The sequence below is a fragment of the Anolis sagrei genome, chromosome 1, assembly GCF_037176765.1.
Source record: "Anolis sagrei isolate rAnoSag1 chromosome 1, rAnoSag1.mat, whole genome shotgun sequence".
Taxonomy (NCBI): domain Eukaryota; kingdom Metazoa; phylum Chordata; class Lepidosauria; order Squamata; family Dactyloidae; genus Anolis; species Anolis sagrei.
The window spans coordinates 82,308,038-82,326,761 of NC_090021.1; the positions used below are offsets into that span (position 1 = coordinate 82,308,038).

At 38.3% G+C, this 18,724-nt stretch overlaps 1 protein-coding gene across 1 annotated transcript in view; it reads right to left on the bottom strand.

Annotated features, from left to right (window-relative positions):
• Positions 1-18,724, bottom strand: part of ENPP3 (ectonucleotide pyrophosphatase/phosphodiesterase 3) — a 66,599-nt gene that overhangs the window by 34,522 nt on the left and 13,353 nt on the right. The window contains exons 3-11 of the mRNA XM_060753377.2: positions 16,666-16,788; positions 14,007-14,132; positions 13,391-13,451; positions 9,344-9,441; positions 9,143-9,222; positions 6,521-6,640; positions 4,981-5,090; positions 3,211-3,276; positions 716-788 (exon numbers count right to left, since the gene is read on the bottom strand). Coding sequence (XP_060609360.2) covers positions 716-788; positions 3,211-3,276; positions 4,981-5,090; positions 6,521-6,640; positions 9,143-9,222; positions 9,344-9,441; positions 13,391-13,451; positions 14,007-14,132; positions 16,666-16,788 — 857 coding nt within the window. The remainder of the gene's footprint in view (positions 1-715; positions 789-3,210; positions 3,277-4,980; positions 5,091-6,520; positions 6,641-9,142; positions 9,223-9,343; positions 9,442-13,390; positions 13,452-14,006; positions 14,133-16,665; positions 16,789-18,724) is intronic.

Consider the following 18,724-nt stretch of genomic DNA (forward strand, 5'->3'; position numbering starts at 1 on the left):
TCTTTACTCAAACGCAACCACAAGCTTTTTATGCCAGTATTTTACTGAAACCATTAAGCACTTGTACCTGAATATTTTAAGCCTGTTCAATAAATGTTCTTGTTATTTTTATCAACTTAAACCAGCCTCTGTGTGAATACCTTTGTGGTCAAAGCATTATTTAAGTCGGCTTTCAACAGCCTCTAAGGAACTTTAGTGGCACTGTGAGTGTTCATAGAACAAAGTCTCAACATAAACTCAGCCTGTTTATTATTAATATGGTGGCAGCGGAAACCTTTTGAATAATCATTTTAAGTCTCTCAGTTCCAGTGGTTCCCAGTTCCTATCTTTTAAATATATAGTGGATCAGCAACCATACTCCCTCTATATTTTTGGTGAGCTAGTCTGTAGTAATGGTGGTGTCATCGTTATTGTTTGGTTGAGTAGCGTTGGGATTATTTTTCTAAATTTCCCCGTCTGATAAATCAATTTAAATTCTTACTACTACTCGTCTGCATCATTATACAGCACTTCTGGAATATTGCACTTTTTTTACCCCCTGAATTTCAGTATTCTATCTCTAGAAAAATTACAGTTGCTCCTCTTCTCTTTTACAAGACAACATAGCCAGCAAAGATTAATTCATCTTTACAATAAAATATGTAATACAATTATAACATCATGCAAATAAATAAGAAATAAGTAGAATTAAAAGAAAACAAAAAGCAAGACTTACTCCTCCACTAACTGGTCCATACGAGTGTCCAGCTTTGTCAGGTTCCTCAATATACAATGTATAGAAATCGGGCCTATGATTCAAAGGGAAAGCGCATTGTGAGCAAATGAAAAGGGATCCCCACTAACCATTCTGCAAAAAAGTGGCAATTAAGATGTATTGTTTTCTCAAGAAGTGTAGCCACCAGCAGGAGAGCTGAGGATTCTTAGTGCAATTTTAACACAGGAGACCCTTTGCTTTTCAGAAAATCGGAAAATCCATGTCTGATGAATGTAATGGAATAAGTTTCTCATTATGTTCTTGCATTTACTCTATATGACTTCAGAATCATTTAGAATTTAGAGAGGGTTAATGCATGAACTGTGATAAAAAGCATCTTGTAACCAACAGCGTTTGAAAATTCGAGAAGTATTTCTAGACTACACCTCTCCCAAAATGGCTTCATCCAAGACACATACAATAGAGCTATTGTATTGAGAAAAGATTTTGGGGTAGATTAATAAATCATTTTTTTTCTATTCTGAGATAGATTACTTTGAGACGTATTAAGAACAAAACAGAATACGATGGAAAGCCGTTCATGTGTCCATCTGTTTTGTTCACTTTGGGCGCTTTTAGACTATGGAATTGCAGCACTATGATTCCACATTAACTGCCATAGCAATGGCCTATAATCTTGGGATTTGTAGTTTATGGAGAGGCATTTAGAATCTTCAAACAGAGCATTCCTCTAATACCTCATCAAATCTACAAAATCCAGGATTTAATAGCAAGCAGCCATAGCAGTTAAAGTAGTTCAGTGAAAGGGCCCATGGAACATCTGTCTTTTCAGGTGATAGAAGCACATTGGAAAGGACATCAAACATATCTCCCATCTTACTTACTGGGTTCAAGTTTTCAAGCATTTGAATTATAATTTTGTACAAGTTTTCAAGTGTTTGGATATCGTTTTGGTTTAAATGTTGAAACCCTTGGATTACAGTTTCTTGTTTTTAACTTTTGGGATTTTAGATTCAAATTTAGAGTGGGTCACTGCTCTTTGTTACATTCAAGAATATCAAGCTTATTGAGATAACTTTGAAAATGCTTTTACGGTTTGGTTTTTTATTGTACCTTAATGATTGCTTAGTCTGCTGATTTTGGAATGATTTTTGGATTATAGTCTATGTTTGAAACTGCCTTTTCTATAGCATATCCTTTTCTTAATAAACTTATTACTTATTGTTGAACTGTGTAGTTTTTGGGTGAAAAGGAGTCACACAGGCGGTTGGGCTGCAATAGGAACTTGGGTCCCTTCTACACTGCCGTAAAATTCAGTTCTCTGAAAGAAGATAATCTGGATTTTATATGGCAGTGTTGGGAAGTGGGAGGAGGAGAGGGAAACTGGGACATTTTTAAATGACTGAGAGGCTTAACCTGAACTGTTAATCCTGACAACTGGGGTGTGCAGGACAGTTTGGCGTTGTTCTAGATCTGCTTTTGGCAGTTATATTATTACATGAGATTTGCTATTCTTCTCTTTGTTAATAAACATAGTTAATCGTAATATTCTACATGTCTACTGAGTACTGAAGTCCCATGTCCTAGAAACTTACAATGTGGAATCAGTGCAGTTTTACATGACTTTAACTGCCATGGCTCAATGCTATAGATTCATGGGAGGTGTCATTTTACAAGACCTTCAGTTTTCCCTACCAAAGAGTCCTGTTACCTCACCACACTACAAAGATTCCATAACATTGAGTTATTTGTGTCAAATTACATTAATTCTACAGGGTAGATATAGCCCTGGAAAATGAGGACATAACTTGTCCTGAAGCCCAATGGAAGAAAATATTTTATATCCATACCCACCACATTTGCTTTATAGTTAATTGAAGCTGATACGGACCTATCCTGTCTAGTATGAGCCAGAGAAGAAACATACATTGTGAGGCAGGGGACATATCATTTCATATGCAATGATATCCTGCCCTTTTCTAGCACAGGCTCAGCAGCTCCCTTATATTTCCTATAAAGTGTAACTTCTACCCTGAAATTATTCATAAATAAAAAAGGAACAAAAAAATCAAAATAATCAAGATGGGAAAAAGTAAAGAGACATTTGTGACAATTTGGTGTTTTGTGAGACCAAGTCATTTTTGACTTATGAAAAGGTTTTCTTGCAAGATTTGTTCAGTATGGGTTTTGACTTTCATTCTCTGAGGCTGAGAGACTGTGGCTTGGTCAAAATCACTTGGTGAGTTTCCGTGCTGAGTGGGGATTCAAACCCTTGTCCCCAGAGCAATGGTTCAACCCTCCAACTACTACACTGCATTTGCTTTGGCTAGGAGCGATTATATTCCTAAAGAAAATCAGGTGAATATCAAAGGTCAGGCTGAAAGACAAAACCGGAAGAAAACAGGGAAATGCAGTCTTTGATTCGAATTGATTGACATCTCATGAGAACAGAAGCAGAACTTGGAGCCAGATTTCAAAGTTTCCTTGGCAATTACCTCTCAGACTTGGGCCGATCAAGCCATCTCAGCAATTCTGAAACTCTTGCTTCAAATGCAACTGATCTATATGAAAGAAAATTAAAAATTAGGCTTTAAAAAAACACAATGCAATAGAGCAATGGCATTGACAAAAGGTAGATTACTGGATCAAAGCTGTTTCTATTCTGGGCAAGATTATTTTGATTCCTTTATGTATATTTGGTGCCCAGAAATTTCACTGCAAAAAGTAAGTTAATGGTTAAATGCTTTGTTTTTACACCTATGCCATTTTGGTCAATGTAGGTAAATCAGAATTCTATTTACAGGGTATGCAAATTAGTATTGTATTTACAAACATACCTAACCATGATGTCCATTGAATATGGTGGGATTTACCTCTGCACAAGCATGTTCCATTTCATATATAAAAATATATTTAATATATTTTTGTGTTACTCATTTATTCTTGCAAAAATTGAAGAAAATATTTCCTTTCCAATTAAAATATTATCAAGAAAATCATTTTGTGATATGATATTATTTAATATTAAGCTGTGTAATAGTATAGAATGATTTCCTACCCACATACAACAAAATATGGAATGTTCTAGGTCCCCTAGTTGATTCTGTGGTATGCATTCACCAGAAGTTACCATAGAGTCACATTGGGGAGAAGGTGAGGCTAGCAAATTCCTCAAGAAGATACCACTCTGGGAATATTCTGGGTCCTCCGAAGTGACTGTATGATAGCATCCGGTGGAAGTAATTCATTTCAATAAAATTCCCTTATTAGCTGTGGTTTTGTTTTCTGGCCATGTTTTAGTTCTAACCCACCCATGTTTTTCCCTTCTTGCATCAACCTTTTACCTTCCCACAGAAAGGCCTGTAAATGCAGAAAGAGTGCTATAGGAGTACATTGGTTGGGATCCTGTTATTAATTGAAACAGATCCATTGAATCAACAGTTGAATGATGAGTCAATACATAGATTAACCCAACCAATTCAATTGTTCTATTCTAGCTGTGATTAATGATAGGATTTCACTCTGTAACCTTAAACTACTAGCTTTGGGAATCGTCGTTGCCCCCCTCTGCCCCTGGATTATCTTAAGTTTGTGTATGTAATCTGGACAAGATAATTGGGCAAAACTGAACTTGGTTTTAGGACCAATGAGATTCTGTTTGTCAAGTAACACCTTATAAGTAGTGAGTCAGGAGAAAGTGAAACTTCAGCTATTTGTCTCCCTACTGAATCCATTATGATAGAGGTCCCCAAACTAAGGTCTGTGGTCTGGATGCGGCCCTCCAAGGTCATTTATCTGCCCCCTAAATCTTAGAATTATGATTGCCCTAAGTCTGAAATGACTTGAAGGCACACAACAGCAACAATCCTAATTAACTTGACTAAAGCAGACCCACACTTCACATACTAGTAAGTTTATGTTGGTTAAATTCTTATTTTAAATATTGTGTTGTTCTTTCATACTTTCCCACTACAAATAAGATACATGCAGTGTGCATAGGAATGCATTCAGGGTTTAAAAAAACCAAAACAAAACAAAACTATAGCCCAGCCTGTTAAGGTATATAGAAAACTGAGTTAATTTTTGAGAGGATCAGCACTAAGGTTATGCAGATGTATGTGTGAAGGTGGATTGCATGTATCATTTCAGAAATATTTTGAATTTTAAATGATACAGCAGTAATTATACTCAGGTACATTTATCTGTATCCAATTACAGCACAGGTACAAGTTCTTTTTCCAAGAAAGACTTCACATTTGACTTACCCATTATATACCATATATATATTAGGGAATGTTTCATTGATTTTTACATCAGAACCAGGCCAAAAGTAGGTGGCAGCTTTCAATCCTTGGTACATTGCTGTATGCCAGATCTGCAAGAACCATAGAGATTCACTATTTGAAGACACTCATTTCAACAGGGCAAGCCTATATAGAAACCCTCTAAAACTGGAGGTTTTCATGGAACACTGCTTGGCATAATTGATTCAGATGAATAACAAATAAAGCAAGGGCTTTGTATTGGTGAAACATTAGCTCCAGAACTGTTGTTATTGAATGCTTGTCAAGTTCATCTCAAATGGTTGGAAACTGGTCAAAGCCTTTTTATATTAAATGGATTGGCAGAGCCAAGCTACAGACTTGCCTTTAATCGTCCCATGATTTGGTGAAGCTGTTAATTTGCTTAATTTATGCTTCTGTCCTATTTTTTGTTTTGGATTTGGTGTTATTTCAATATTAAGAAAGAAACATACTTCTCAATACTGAAGTAACTAAAAACCCAGTGCAAACCACACATTCTCTGTGGGAGAAAATGGTAAATATGGCATTGAAGGTAAAAGATTAACAAATACACTAGGCTATAACTGTACAGGGAGATTAATTCAGTTACCCATATCTTTTTCAACTCTAAGATGCCATTGATTGTAAAATGCAGTTTGCACACTGATTTCAGCACCACCAACAGATAGATATATAGCACTCTTGCTTCTATAAAACACCCTGTTTTTAGAAATATTTTTATATGGGTTGGAAAGCATGTTTAAGGGCCCTTCCACACAGCCCTATATCCCAGAATATCAAGGCAGAAAATTTCACAATATATGCTTTGAACTGGGTTATCTGAGTCCAGACTGCTATATATTCCAGTCCAAAGCAGATAATGTGGGATTTTATTCATCCGTGTGGAAGGTGGCCTTAGAGCCCTTCCACACAGCCATATAACCCAGAATATCAAGGCAAAAAATCCCACAATATGGCTTTGAACTGGGTTATCTGAGCCCACACTGCCATATATTCCAGTTCAAAGCAGAAAATGTGGGATTTTATTGCTCTGTGTGGAAGGGGCCTTAGAATTAATGAAACACAGTATTTTAACCCTGGCATCTAGGAGAGAAGCCTTATATGCCTTATTTCCCTCCTCCTGGTCTGCAAATTGGGTTCAAAGTCCGAAGTGAGTTCAGAGTCCAAAAGTACTTTGCATTCAATTGACCCAATGTAGGGAAAGAGATTCGGTAGATTCAGATAAAAGCAAACTGCAGCAGCATTTCCTGGTTTGTCTCATCAATGCCTTTTGTCATCTTGATTAAACTCTGATGTTGTTTGGCTAAATGAGTCCCCGTTTTCATCTGTGAAATGTTGGAGGGTATTAAACCATTTTTAAAAGCTGATTGATGGTGCAGTTTAGCCTTATATTTCCAATTTCCGCACCCTTATCAACAATACTCAATAGCCGAATGTGCTTTACTCTGACCCATTCTAGACTATTCCACATAGGTCTTATTCACATTTAAAGACTACTCACTGGTTGTCCACTCCACCAGGCAGGATTTGATTTCGCAGTCCCAGAAAGTGAGAAGTTCTGGTTTAAGTTTACATCATACATATTGTTGTCAATTATGCCGTGGGATTCTGGATATAAACCCTGTACAGTGAGACAGACATTTAAGTAAGGTGAATCACATATGCTAACCTTAAAGGGCATTAGTATTCTAGGACCTGTTATGTGTACTGCTATAAGAAGTCAAAACTAGATTTCTGCCCCATTGTCATATCTGCTAATATAATATCATGATTATCTCATATCTTCCATTCCCAACCCATCTGTAGCCAATATGTTGCTATCCACATAATATATTGTTGTAAGCTATTATGGCCAATTAAAAACTGCTAGCTTTACAAAAACTTAAAAATTGCAGGAATTGTTTGTTGATATCGATTATCAGGGCTGCCTGTGAGTTGGGGTTCTCCTTAAGCCACTTCTACCTGCATTTCTGGATCCTACTTGGGTTCAGGCTGCAGCCGTGGTGAGTAACTAACTATACCTCAGAATTTAACACTACATCACCGTACCTGATACATGACTGCCTTTCACTACTTATTTCATCTTCATTATCAGTTGACAGTGAGAATTCAACTGTGTGATCTTAAGAATATGTATTTATGAGTTTATCTCCGTTCAATGGAACATATTCCCAATAAGCCAATTTATAGGTTTATAAATAGAACTGTAGACACAATGATTCATGTCACAGGGACCTACCACACAGACATATAACCCAGGCCCTTCCAGACAGGCCCTATATCCCAGGATCTGATCTCAGGTTTTCTGCCTCAAACTGGATTATGTGAGTCTGCACTGCCAGATAATCTGGGATAAACAGAAAACCTGGAATCAGATCCTGGGATATAGGGCCTGTCTAGAAAGGCTCCCAGAATATCAAAACAGATAATCCACAGTATCTGCTTTGAACTGGATTGTATAAGTCCACACTTCCATAAAATCCAGTTCAATGTGGTTTTTATACAGCTGTGTGAAAGGGGCCATAGACATGAAATGAAGTTATGACCTCCTTTCCTAAACAAGCTGAGTATTCCTTGTCTGAAATGTTTGGGACCAGAAATGTTCTGTATTTCAGGGTTGCTCCCCATATTTTAAAATGCTTGCATTTACATCACGAGATATCTTTTCTGCTGCATATAAACCTTATTTGCATTACCTTAAAGGTAATTTTAAACAGACCATATATATGATACAAAGTATGTATACATGGAACTATCACAAAACAAACATGTAACTATCTCAGCCATGCATGCAGAAAATTATGGATTTTGGAATGATATTCTGGATTTTGAATCGCAGTTTATGGAAACTGAAAATGTACAATACATAGTTACTTTATAGGTTCCCTTTAGTCCTCTAGAGTCCCCTAATGGCGCAGCAGGTTAAACTACTGTGCTGCTGAACTTGGTGACCAAAATGTTGGTGGTTTGAATCCGGGAAGTAGGGTGAGCTCATCTTCTGCCAATCTAGCAGTTCAAAAACATGCAAATGTGAGTAGATCGATAGGTACTGCCTTGGCAGAAAGATAATGGTGCTCCATGCGCTCATGCTGGCCACATGACCATTGTCTATGGACAATGACGGTTCTTCGGCTTAGAAATAGAGATGAGCACCACCCCCTAGAGTCAGACACAACTAGACTTAATGTCAGGGGAAACTGTTACCTTTATCTTTACCTTTATCTCAGTCCTCTGTTTAACTATCACAGGCATTTCAGACAAATACTTTGTAATAAGGAAACATACTACCCATCCCTGGAGGGAATGTGTGATATTTTGGGAGAATTTCCCTAACTCAGACTGCAGTTCTAAAGACCTAGAACCTAACAAATGGAGTGCTTCTGTCCCAGACACTCTCTCTACTGCTAGCAGAATACAAGCAAACATGGAGTCACTTTTCATTGGACTTTAAACCTTTTCAACCCTTTTGACTAATTGAAGTGAAAAGTGCTGATCTAAAATGAATGTTGTTCTAAGATATGAGTCCAATATATTCACATTTTTCCTTCCCTTCTCACCACTATATCCCTGCATTTTCAAACCTTCGGAGGTCAGGGTTCCAACTTGAGGGGAAGAGGTAACCAGAGAAACTTTCATTGTGCTTCATAGGGACCTGGTCTTCCATTCTGAAAGCCCTTCCACACAGCTGTATAAAATCCACGTTGAACTGGATATGACTGTGTGGACTCATATAATCCAGTTCAAAGCAGATATTGTGGATCATCTGTCTTGATATTCTGGATTATATGCCTGTGTGGAAGGGCCCTGTGATCAGAGCTTCACCAAAGACCTTAGAAGGAGAGATTTTCTCCTTCCTATTAATGAGCAAACAGCATTCTTTCAGTAAGAGGACTGCAACCATAGGAACCTCCTGATATACCCATGGAAAAAACTCATTTCTACTTATACTTCTTACCAAGTAGGTTTTGGAATAAAATTTCAGTAAGAGTGACACGGCCATTCTTTTCTGTTCATTATTTCTTCTTGATATGTTTATTTAATTATACAAGGGAGGAAGGGAGGAAGGAAGGAAGGAATACAAACAGCAAAGTTAGCCATGGTAGACAGAAAAACAACTACTTACTGTAACTATCGTGTAATGATTTGTGAAAGTTTTGGTTGGGTAAGCAGCTCTCATGTACTTTGTATATGTTCCACATTTTTCTGCAACAGAATATGCTTAATTATTATACAACTCCAATTGGGTATTATTATTCCGGCCATTGTAGTTTAGGGTGTGCAATTCTCATACACATCCCTTAAACTAAGGGATACAATTACTTACTGAGTTTTTCAATGTTTGGCAGTAAAGCACTCCATGTTTCCAAGTATTCCGCCCTAAAGCCATCCATGGAAAAAAGAATGAGTGGCGACCGATCAAATCTGAAAGAAAACACACAAATAAATATGGTATGAGTCAGGTGGTGTAAGATATTGCTGAAAACTCCACATGTAAATTGGAAAGAAACACAAGCTATTATAGGATAATCAAAACCTAAAGTTTAGAAGATTAACTTTTAAAAACAATTCATTCCCGTGACTTGTTACAGTGTTTTATAAAAGCCAAATTGCGGCTATTGTTACTCATTACAATGTTACAAAAAATAACCTATTGCGGTACTAAGTATGCTTAAAAGTTATAAGACTAAGGGCAGTTCAATCAGGAATAAGGCTAGATGCTAGTTAGATGGCTTTCTCAAAAAATTGTGGATAGAGTTACAAGTTTGTAGTTCAGGAAAATGTAGTAGATGTAGTATATCTTGATTTCAGTATGCTCCCCCATGATATTGTTAGAGGCAAGCAGGTGTAATGTGGGCTAGGTAGTGTTAGGTAGATTTGTAATTGGTAGATAGATTGAATCCAAACTTGCTCATTGTTGTTCTTCATCCTGAAGAGAAAAGACTAGGGTTCTGTCCTGGCCCTAATGATATTATACATCTTTAGAAATTACTTGGATGACGGAACAGAAAACATACTTCTTAAATTTGCAGATGACATCAAAGAGGATCTAGGAGTCTTAGAATATTACAAGATAAACATGAGTCAACAGTTTGGTATGGTAGCTAAAATGGCAATGCAACTATAGGTTGCATCAGCAAGAACATATCATCCAGACTGAGGAAGGTAGCAGTGCCAAGTAATACATCTAGCTACAGTAATACATCTAGTTTTGAGCACCATGGTTCAAGAAGAACATTGACAAACTAGAATGTGTCCACAGGATGATAGCCAAGATTTTCACAGCCAGAACTCAAGCCCTATATAGAATAACTAAGGGGGCTAAATATACTTAATTTGGAGAAGAAAAGACTTAAGAGGCAGAAGGACTGGTGTCTTTCATCTGATGCTGGAGCAAACTTATTTACTGCTGCCTCAGACATGAACCAAAGGATTCAAATTTCAAGAAAAGGGATTCTGCCTAAATACTGGGAGAACTTTTTTTTTTACTATAGCAGCTGTTTAGCCATAGGAATAAGTAGCCTCAAAGGGTAATTGGCCCTCCTTCTCTGGTGTTTTTTTTTTAACCAAGAGTTGGATCGCCATTTTTTCTTGGGGTGTTTTAGTTCTAGATTCCTACATGGCAGGGAGCTGGATTAATGCTGTGGTCCCTTTCAGGTTTGTGATTCAATAGTAGTATATACACAGACACAGTCATGTTGACCATAAGATAAATTACCAAGTCCTTATTGTGGTACCATCTTAATGGGTGGGGCAACCAAAAGGCACAAAATTCTTTGTGCAAACATTCAGAAAAAAAAGGTTTTTCCAGATGATAAAGATGGCTTTAAAAGTATGCAGAGGCTGAGGGAGAAGAAAGTGACACTGTTTACTATTAGATTATCTGTATGCTGTGTTGAGGTAATATAGAGAAAGAATGTGTAGGCTATCAGATTATATGCTCCAATGGCCCTGAGATCACTGAGAACAATAAATACAATGCAAAAAGAGCAATAAAGGTTGGTTCTCTATTTGAAAAAAAATCACTCCTTGAAAACTCAGACTTACCTCTATCCAATATAAAACTCATATAATCCTTAATTATGAATTCCTCTAAAGACCCCTATATAATCAGGGATGGAGTTAATTTTTAAACATTTTTTAACTACCTTAACCTTTTTAAAGAATGGTTTTCAAAATTTTCACAGAGAATTGTATGCCTGTTGGTTAAACTAATAAAGGTTTTAAATAGTACAAATAATCAATCAGCCATTAGTTTATACAAGCATATCCAAAGAAGTTGCATATTCAGGTGATTTAAATGTGTGTCATGTAGCAAATGAGAAATCAAAGTGTTGTAATCCAGAAAGAAAAACGATCCGTTCATAGGTTAGACTATGATGTGTAGATATTTCTACTTTTTTATCTTTTCATAATTCATTAACTTATTTTAAAGCTATAATTACAAGTTAACTATGTAAAGTGTGACCACTGGATTGTAACCTCTGGTTAAGGGGCAATAATCCATTGAAAAACACACTGAAAACACTCACATAGATAACATGCCTACATTTAAACTTCAAAGCTCATGATCTGTAAACATGCATATTTTAGACCTGTGGAAAGATAAGGAGTTTCAGTGAAAAGTAATTTGGAATAGGAAAATGGTCAGAGAGAGGATGCGTCTGCTCAACTCTTTCCAGGCTCTTTATTTTACTGCTGCAACTCCTTCTCTGTCCACTTTTCCCTCCACATGTTTCTCACCCAAGAAGCACCACAGAATATTGCAGCTTCCATTACAGGCTTGGAGTGGGTTTATTCTATGCCTTCCAAGAAGGTGCAGAATAAATCTACTGTCTAATTAATTCACCACAAACCATGGTTTTCCTGGTTTGTGGTGAATTAATTTGGGACTGTCCAAAAGTTGTCTGGGCAGCCCCTCCTTTATTATGGTAGATAAATAAAGGTACTGTCTGGACGGGCCCAGCGTGGACTCAGATAACCCAGTTCAAAGCAGGTATTGTGGATTATCTGCCTTGATAGTCTGGGTTATATGGAAGGGCCTTGAGTCAGGCCTGTAGCCGGGGGGGGGGGGGGGGATAGGGGTTCAACCCCCCCCCCAAAAATATTTCAGATTTTTTTAAAAACCTGCTTTACTCATGAATTTTAACTGGTTAACCAAATCCCCATGCTAAGTCTATGAGACGCTAAAAATTAAGAGTCCCTCCAGCACTGCAAGCACTATCTCAAGCAAATCTTGACAATTTATTCACACTGTCATTACCTGCAGCAATAGCCGATGTAGCGAAGCAACCAAGTTGGAGGGGGGGGGGGTGTTGAATGCTCTCATTAAGGAGGCCAGACTTGGTGGAGGTGGTTGCCAGGGGCGGAGCTGCAGGCTACTGAAGGCTGCTCTGCCCCCTGCTGTGCTCTTTGCTTCAGCGTGAGCTAAGAGGCAGGTTTCAAACCCACCCCCTGAAATTTTCAAACCCCCCCCCCAAAAAAAATTCTGACGACGGCCCTGCTTTGAGTTCACACTGCCAATGTGGATTTTGTATAGCTGTGTGCAAGGGGCCTAAGAAAAATTGCTTAAGTTCATAGGTGAAATGAAGGGGCAATAAGTGGGTTAAGGATTAATGTGGACCAAACTGCTACTGAAAATTTTAATGATTTCTGGGTGAAAGGCATCTAAAATTAGGGTTGGAGAGTTTGGAGTCTCTTGAGGAGCTTGGTGATATACAAAACAGAGGAGAGAGTATGAAACTTAATGAAATGCACTTTTTCAATCCTATTTTAGATGCAGGGAAAGTGGGTGGATTGCTTCGTAAATAGAAAGAAGGGTTTACCTGATTTGCAGAGGAAGCATCGATAACTACAGCAGCAGATAAGACATTTGTTTCTACCCACACATGTCAAAAGGCAAATTAAAGCTATTTTGGGCACAGATGTTAAAAAAAGACTAGAACAACCCACAAGCTGCTCTCCATATACTTGGTTATAAAAACCTAACAAAGAACATAAATAAATAATCAACAGTCTGGTGGCCTTTCACCATCTCTAAATTTGTTTTCTGAGGTAGCTGCCTCACTCTGCTAAGTGATAGAGCTGGCTATTGAAAATAGGCTATCGTGGTAGCACAATACAGGCAATTCCATGTTGGAAGAAAAGAAGCTAACAGTACAGTTAAGAATCCTGTAAACTACCAACATTCACTGAAATTTTTTATTGACTTGGGCAAGCTGGCCTTCCCCATATATGGTCCTCTCCACTGCTGTTTCTGCTTAGAATGCCATTTCTCATCTGTTGTTTATAATGCCTCTTTGTGTGAGGAGACTATAAAGAATACATGTTCTTTTATAACTTAGATGCCAAACAAACTAACTGAAATCCTTACCCTGATGGGCAATGAGCAGCATTTAAAGAAGCACATTCTACATTTTGCCAAGGTGTTTCTCCTGTAAAATAAAACAGATATATAAATTTTATATTTTAAATGCAGACATGTAAATTGGGTGGAGAATTTCTAGGGATACAGGAGGCTTCCCAGTGCATTTAGGGCCCTTCCACACAACCATATAGCCTAGAATATCAAGGCAGGTAATCCACAATATCCACTTTGAACAGATTAATAGGGACACAACAAGAGTATATCTTTCAAAAGGTAAAGTTATATTCATAGTTTCCTATAGGTCTCACTTGTATTGCACTGATCTATTAAGTTTTGAATATATTTTGAATTAGTTTTTAAGGATTTTAACTGTTTACTTGTTAATATCATTAATATTTAATTCTATTCTAATGTTTTATATTTGCAGATTTTAAATGGTATTTCTTTTGGTTTTTCTATAAACCATTGGGGGGGGGGGGCTTATAGAATAATAATAAGAAGAATATTTCCCCACTAAAGCTTTAAAGTAAATTTTACTTAATTCAACGACTACTCTTTTTTTTTTTTTTTTTTTTTTTTGGAAACACATTTAGGAGAATATAAAAGAAATCCTTTTGGATACCTTTGCAAATGCTTTTGTAGTCTGTGCAACAATCTTTTTTCTGCAAGCAGTCCTCAGAACAGGAGCAGAGGGTTCTGGGCATCCGTGTCTCACCACAGCGTGCTTTAGAGCAAGACCAGCTTTGAGCTTTAAAGAAGCATAAAGTGATTACTTGGGCATGACACAGGATAGACATCTGGAAAACTTTTCTGATGGGAATCTTGAATTTTCCTAGGAAGAGAATTCCCAGTGGAAAAACACAAACACATACAGAAACATTTTCCCATGTGTTGGTGAAAATGAAGTGTGTACTTTTCAAATATGCTGAATGCACATGTGGCCTTAAGTTTTTCTGGTACAAAGTCTTCAGTGATGGTAGTAATGTATGCCATATGTCTAATGTTTTGCTTTATTTTTGGATGCACATAATGGGTATTACAAGCTCTATTTTGAAGCTTCCCCAATTTTGTTCATCCCAGTTTATAGACTTCAATTCACATTGTTGCACACGTTCACACTGTGCACCTTTTAATACTGCATTTCCAAGCTGCCTGCAATCTATGTTTAGTGCTCAGTGAAGGTGTGATATTTAATCAGAAGTCACTGATTAACTAGTTTCCCCTTGCATCCAAAGTGGAAAAGAAGCAGCTTTTGAACAAATCAGGATATTATGCTTGTTCTGAAGTTAGAAAACATAATTTCTCATCTTGGACACATTGAGAAACTATTAACTAGTGAATTCTGCATTGCTTTCAGGCACATCAAGGTAGGGGAAACAGCTGCTTGTATAACCAAAAGGATTGTTCATATCTTCTAAAACTTTTTTCCACTCATGATGCCTTTCCACCCAAAAAATTCTTACCCTGGATATAAAGGTACAAAAATCAAACATTTACTGATAATAAAACAGTATTTGCAAGGCTTGCTAAACATGCTGATTTTCCTTTTACTGGAACACAGCTGAAATCTACTGTAAACACTGCATGTTGTTGTTAACAAATTTGTATAAATGGATGATGTTCAGAAAACTTTTACTGTTGCCATTTTTTCTAACCTCCCAACATTGGGCTAAGGGGATCGCATTTGGGATCAGGACCCAAGCGGTGATGTAGATAATCATCTGAACTGAACCAGTAAATACATGGAAACCTTAGGGGTGCGTCCCAACAGCAGCCAAATCTGCTCCAAAGCAGGTTTTTAAAATCCACATGGATTTGGATCCCCCCAAAATGGGTTTACCACTGGGGTATCCAGCCACCCTCCCCCAAAAGCCCTTAAAAGGAGAAATAACTTGCCTGGCTGCCATTAAGATACTCCTGGAATCCTCCTGGTGCATAGAAATGATGCACCAGTAGGCGGGGGGCAAGGAGGAAAATCACTCCCCCCCCCCCCCGTCTGCCTAGGCACTTCATTTCTAAACACCAGGAGGACTCCAGGAGTACCTTAATCATGGTAAGTCATCACTAGAACCCCCAGTGGCACAGTGGGTTAAACCCCTGTGCCGGCAGGACTGAAGACCGACAGGTCGCAGGTTCGAATCCAGGGAGAGGCGGATCAGCTCCCTCTATCAGCTCCAGCTCCTCATGCAGGGACATGAGAGAAGCCTCCCACAAGGATGATAAAAACATCAAATCATCCAGGCATCCCCTGGGCAACGTCCTTGCAGACGATCAATTCTCTCACACCAGAAGCAACTTGCAGTTTCTCAAGTCGCTCCTGACACGACAAAAAAAAGTAAGTTATTTCTTCTTTTAAGGGCTTTTTCTGGGGGGGGGGGAGTGGGTGCTCATGGAGTCCAAAAAACTGAGAGAGCTGTGTGGATTAGGCCTGGGGACTGTGTGACACTAGATCTTACCAGGTATCTAAGTAATTAATTTGCTTTTATCGGCGGGGTCATTTGGACGCATTTGGAAAAAAGCACGAGAGGCCCCGCAATTTGGGGCCTTTCTGGAAGGGCCCTGGGACTGTTCACTATGAAGAAGGTGAAGTTCTATAGGCTCTGGGTATTACTAAACTCAGGGTGAGTTTAGACTGGTCAGTTAATCCACAGGCAATCTAGAGCAGAAATGGCTAAGAAGTGGCCACATGGGCATTGGACATCCTACATTCACACCCACATGGCCCAGTCTTGCTGGACCATCACTCCATCTTCCATGTTGTCTCTTCCAGCCAGCCATAGAGTATGTGAGCTCCTGGCCATCACAGGTGGCCATTGTGATAGCAGCTAAAACATCCACATAACCAGGAAGAATGGATAGCTTGATATGCACACTGTGCTGATAAGCCTGTGTAGTTTCATCCTAAATCTTAGGGAAGTCACTAGTTCAAGTCAGTTTGTTTATAGAGTCTACCATGCAACATCAGTGAGCTGTTGTTTGGTTTACCTGGGGACTGAAGTAACCATTTAACAGAATAAAATGGTTTAATTCATTTTGAGATGGCTTGGCTTGCTTTCTCTTTCAAGAACTTTGAGTCAGTCTAGAATGAAATCATCTGAACCTGGATCTACTTGTGGATCTACACTGCCATATAATGCAGTTTCAGAATGTAGATTAATTGCATTGAACTGAGTTATACGAGTCTACACTGCTAATTAATCCAGTGTAATGCAGTTAATCTGCATTCTGAAACTGCATTATATGGCAGTGTAGATCCAGTCTGAGTCAACAACCATACTCACTTGGTATGACACAGGCTTCCTCGTAATCCCAGCAGCAGGCCTGACGTTCTTTACATCTGTCATCACAGCTACAGCCGGCAGTCGTTGTATCTGATTTTTCAAAGCATCTGAATCTACAGCTCACTTAAATTAAACAAAGAAAATTAACTATATAAATATTTCCAGATCTCTTAGGAAGGTGTACATTGATATAGGTTTCAAGTATATATGTGGAACTTCATCCTGTTTTAAGCAAATGGATAGCGCTAGTGTACCAAAAGTGGGGAAACTCAAGTTCTCCAGATGTTGCTGGGATACAACTCCTGTGGACCCTCAACATTGGCTCTAAAAATGGAAGAAGTTATAGTCCCACAACAATTAGAGATCCACGTTACTGCAATGGTCAAGGTAGGGAATTTCACTCCTTTCCAACACGTATTTTTGTTTTTCAACTGACAGTTAATTTTTAACTTTAGGAAAGCTGTGTGAGCATATTAAACCCCATGCCTTGTTTCTCAATAGCTTCCATTTTAGTTCTAGTCCTGCTGGTGTCCCCCATCTATGGCCCCATTATCCTGCCTTTTCTCTCTACAAGGAGACTCAATGCGGTTTCAAACTGCATCACATAGTAGTGTAGATGGGGCCTGGGTTCCTTGCTGTTAGGAGGAACAATGTCACTTCTATCTGAAGACATATCTCTGAGCACATCAAAACGTCAAGACAGAACTCAAAAGGGGTGTTTTCCTTTTACCCAGAGGAATACAAGAATAACAAGGTGTTCTTGGTCATAATATTTGGTAATGTAAGAACACTGACATTTCAAGGACTATTTCATTTCATTCATCTACTTTGGCATAAAGTGTTATGAACAGAACATTCTATTTTTTTTATTTTTTTAGGTTTCTGTTTTTTTACTAGTACTTTGCTTGAAATTTTCAATCACTGTTGGGTGGAAATGGGATGTGCATAAAAGTTTTTTCATGTACTTTATTGCCTTCTCTCCTTGCCTCCAGCAACATGAGCATTCTGAATAGGGTCAAGATATTTTTTTTACCCAGATTTAACATTTCAGATCATTCTGAATTATGAGCAACCTAGTGTTCATTCTTGCTATTATAATATATCACACATTTTAAACCAGCCATAATTCAATTACAGAACAAGTACATATCCTTTTCTTAACCAACTATATTGCAATAAAGAGACTTCGTAATAAATTGTACAAAAAAGCTTGCTGATGTTGAGCTTCCAATTTGACTCTGATTTGTGGTGATTTTTTGCGAGTTTTCTTCAACAGGGGTTTGCCATCTAAGAATGAGAATATGTGACTTGCCCAAGGTCACCCAATGGCTGAAAGAGAATTTGACCTGTGATCTTTTGTGCTCCATCTACACAGACCTAGAAATCCAGAAGAAAGTAGATTGAAGCATTGAGCCTGATACAGTGCATTAAAAAATCTCACCAGAAAGTTTGAAATCAGCAATAAAATGCACTGCAGATGAATAGTATATGGCTGCTGCAGAGCAAAAATTCAGGAGCAACATGCATAGTGCTCATGTAAACAGTGCCACTGCTTCTACACAGGTCTTTAATCTGGAGTATAAAGAGGGTTTTAAAACCTGTTACTTTCCAAAGAGTTTCCACCTGACTCCATTGTCCCTGAGGAATCCTCCTAGGGTGTCCACATTAATCCAGAATGATCTGATCAGGCTTTTCAGAAACTCAAGTGCTCTGAAGGAGTCCACACAGGCAGGGGGGAGAGAAAGCATGTGTTTTCCATGCCTGCTGGGATACACAGGTCTGGAAAGGTGCATATTTCTCAGGAGGAATTGGGTTTAAAGGGTGCCCTTTTCTCAATCTGTGGTTCCCCAGGTATTTTACCAGCTGTTAGGATTTCTGGGAGTTGAAGGCCAAAACACCTGGCAACAGAGGTTGAGAATCACTGCTTTAAACACATTTTTCCAGCCCTTAACCCGATTCCTCCTGCACTTTGGCTAAATGTCATCTAGCCATTCTCCCTTTTAACTCGCTTCCTCTCAGGTTTTAATGCATGTGTAGAGGGTCCTCAGACTCAGCCGGA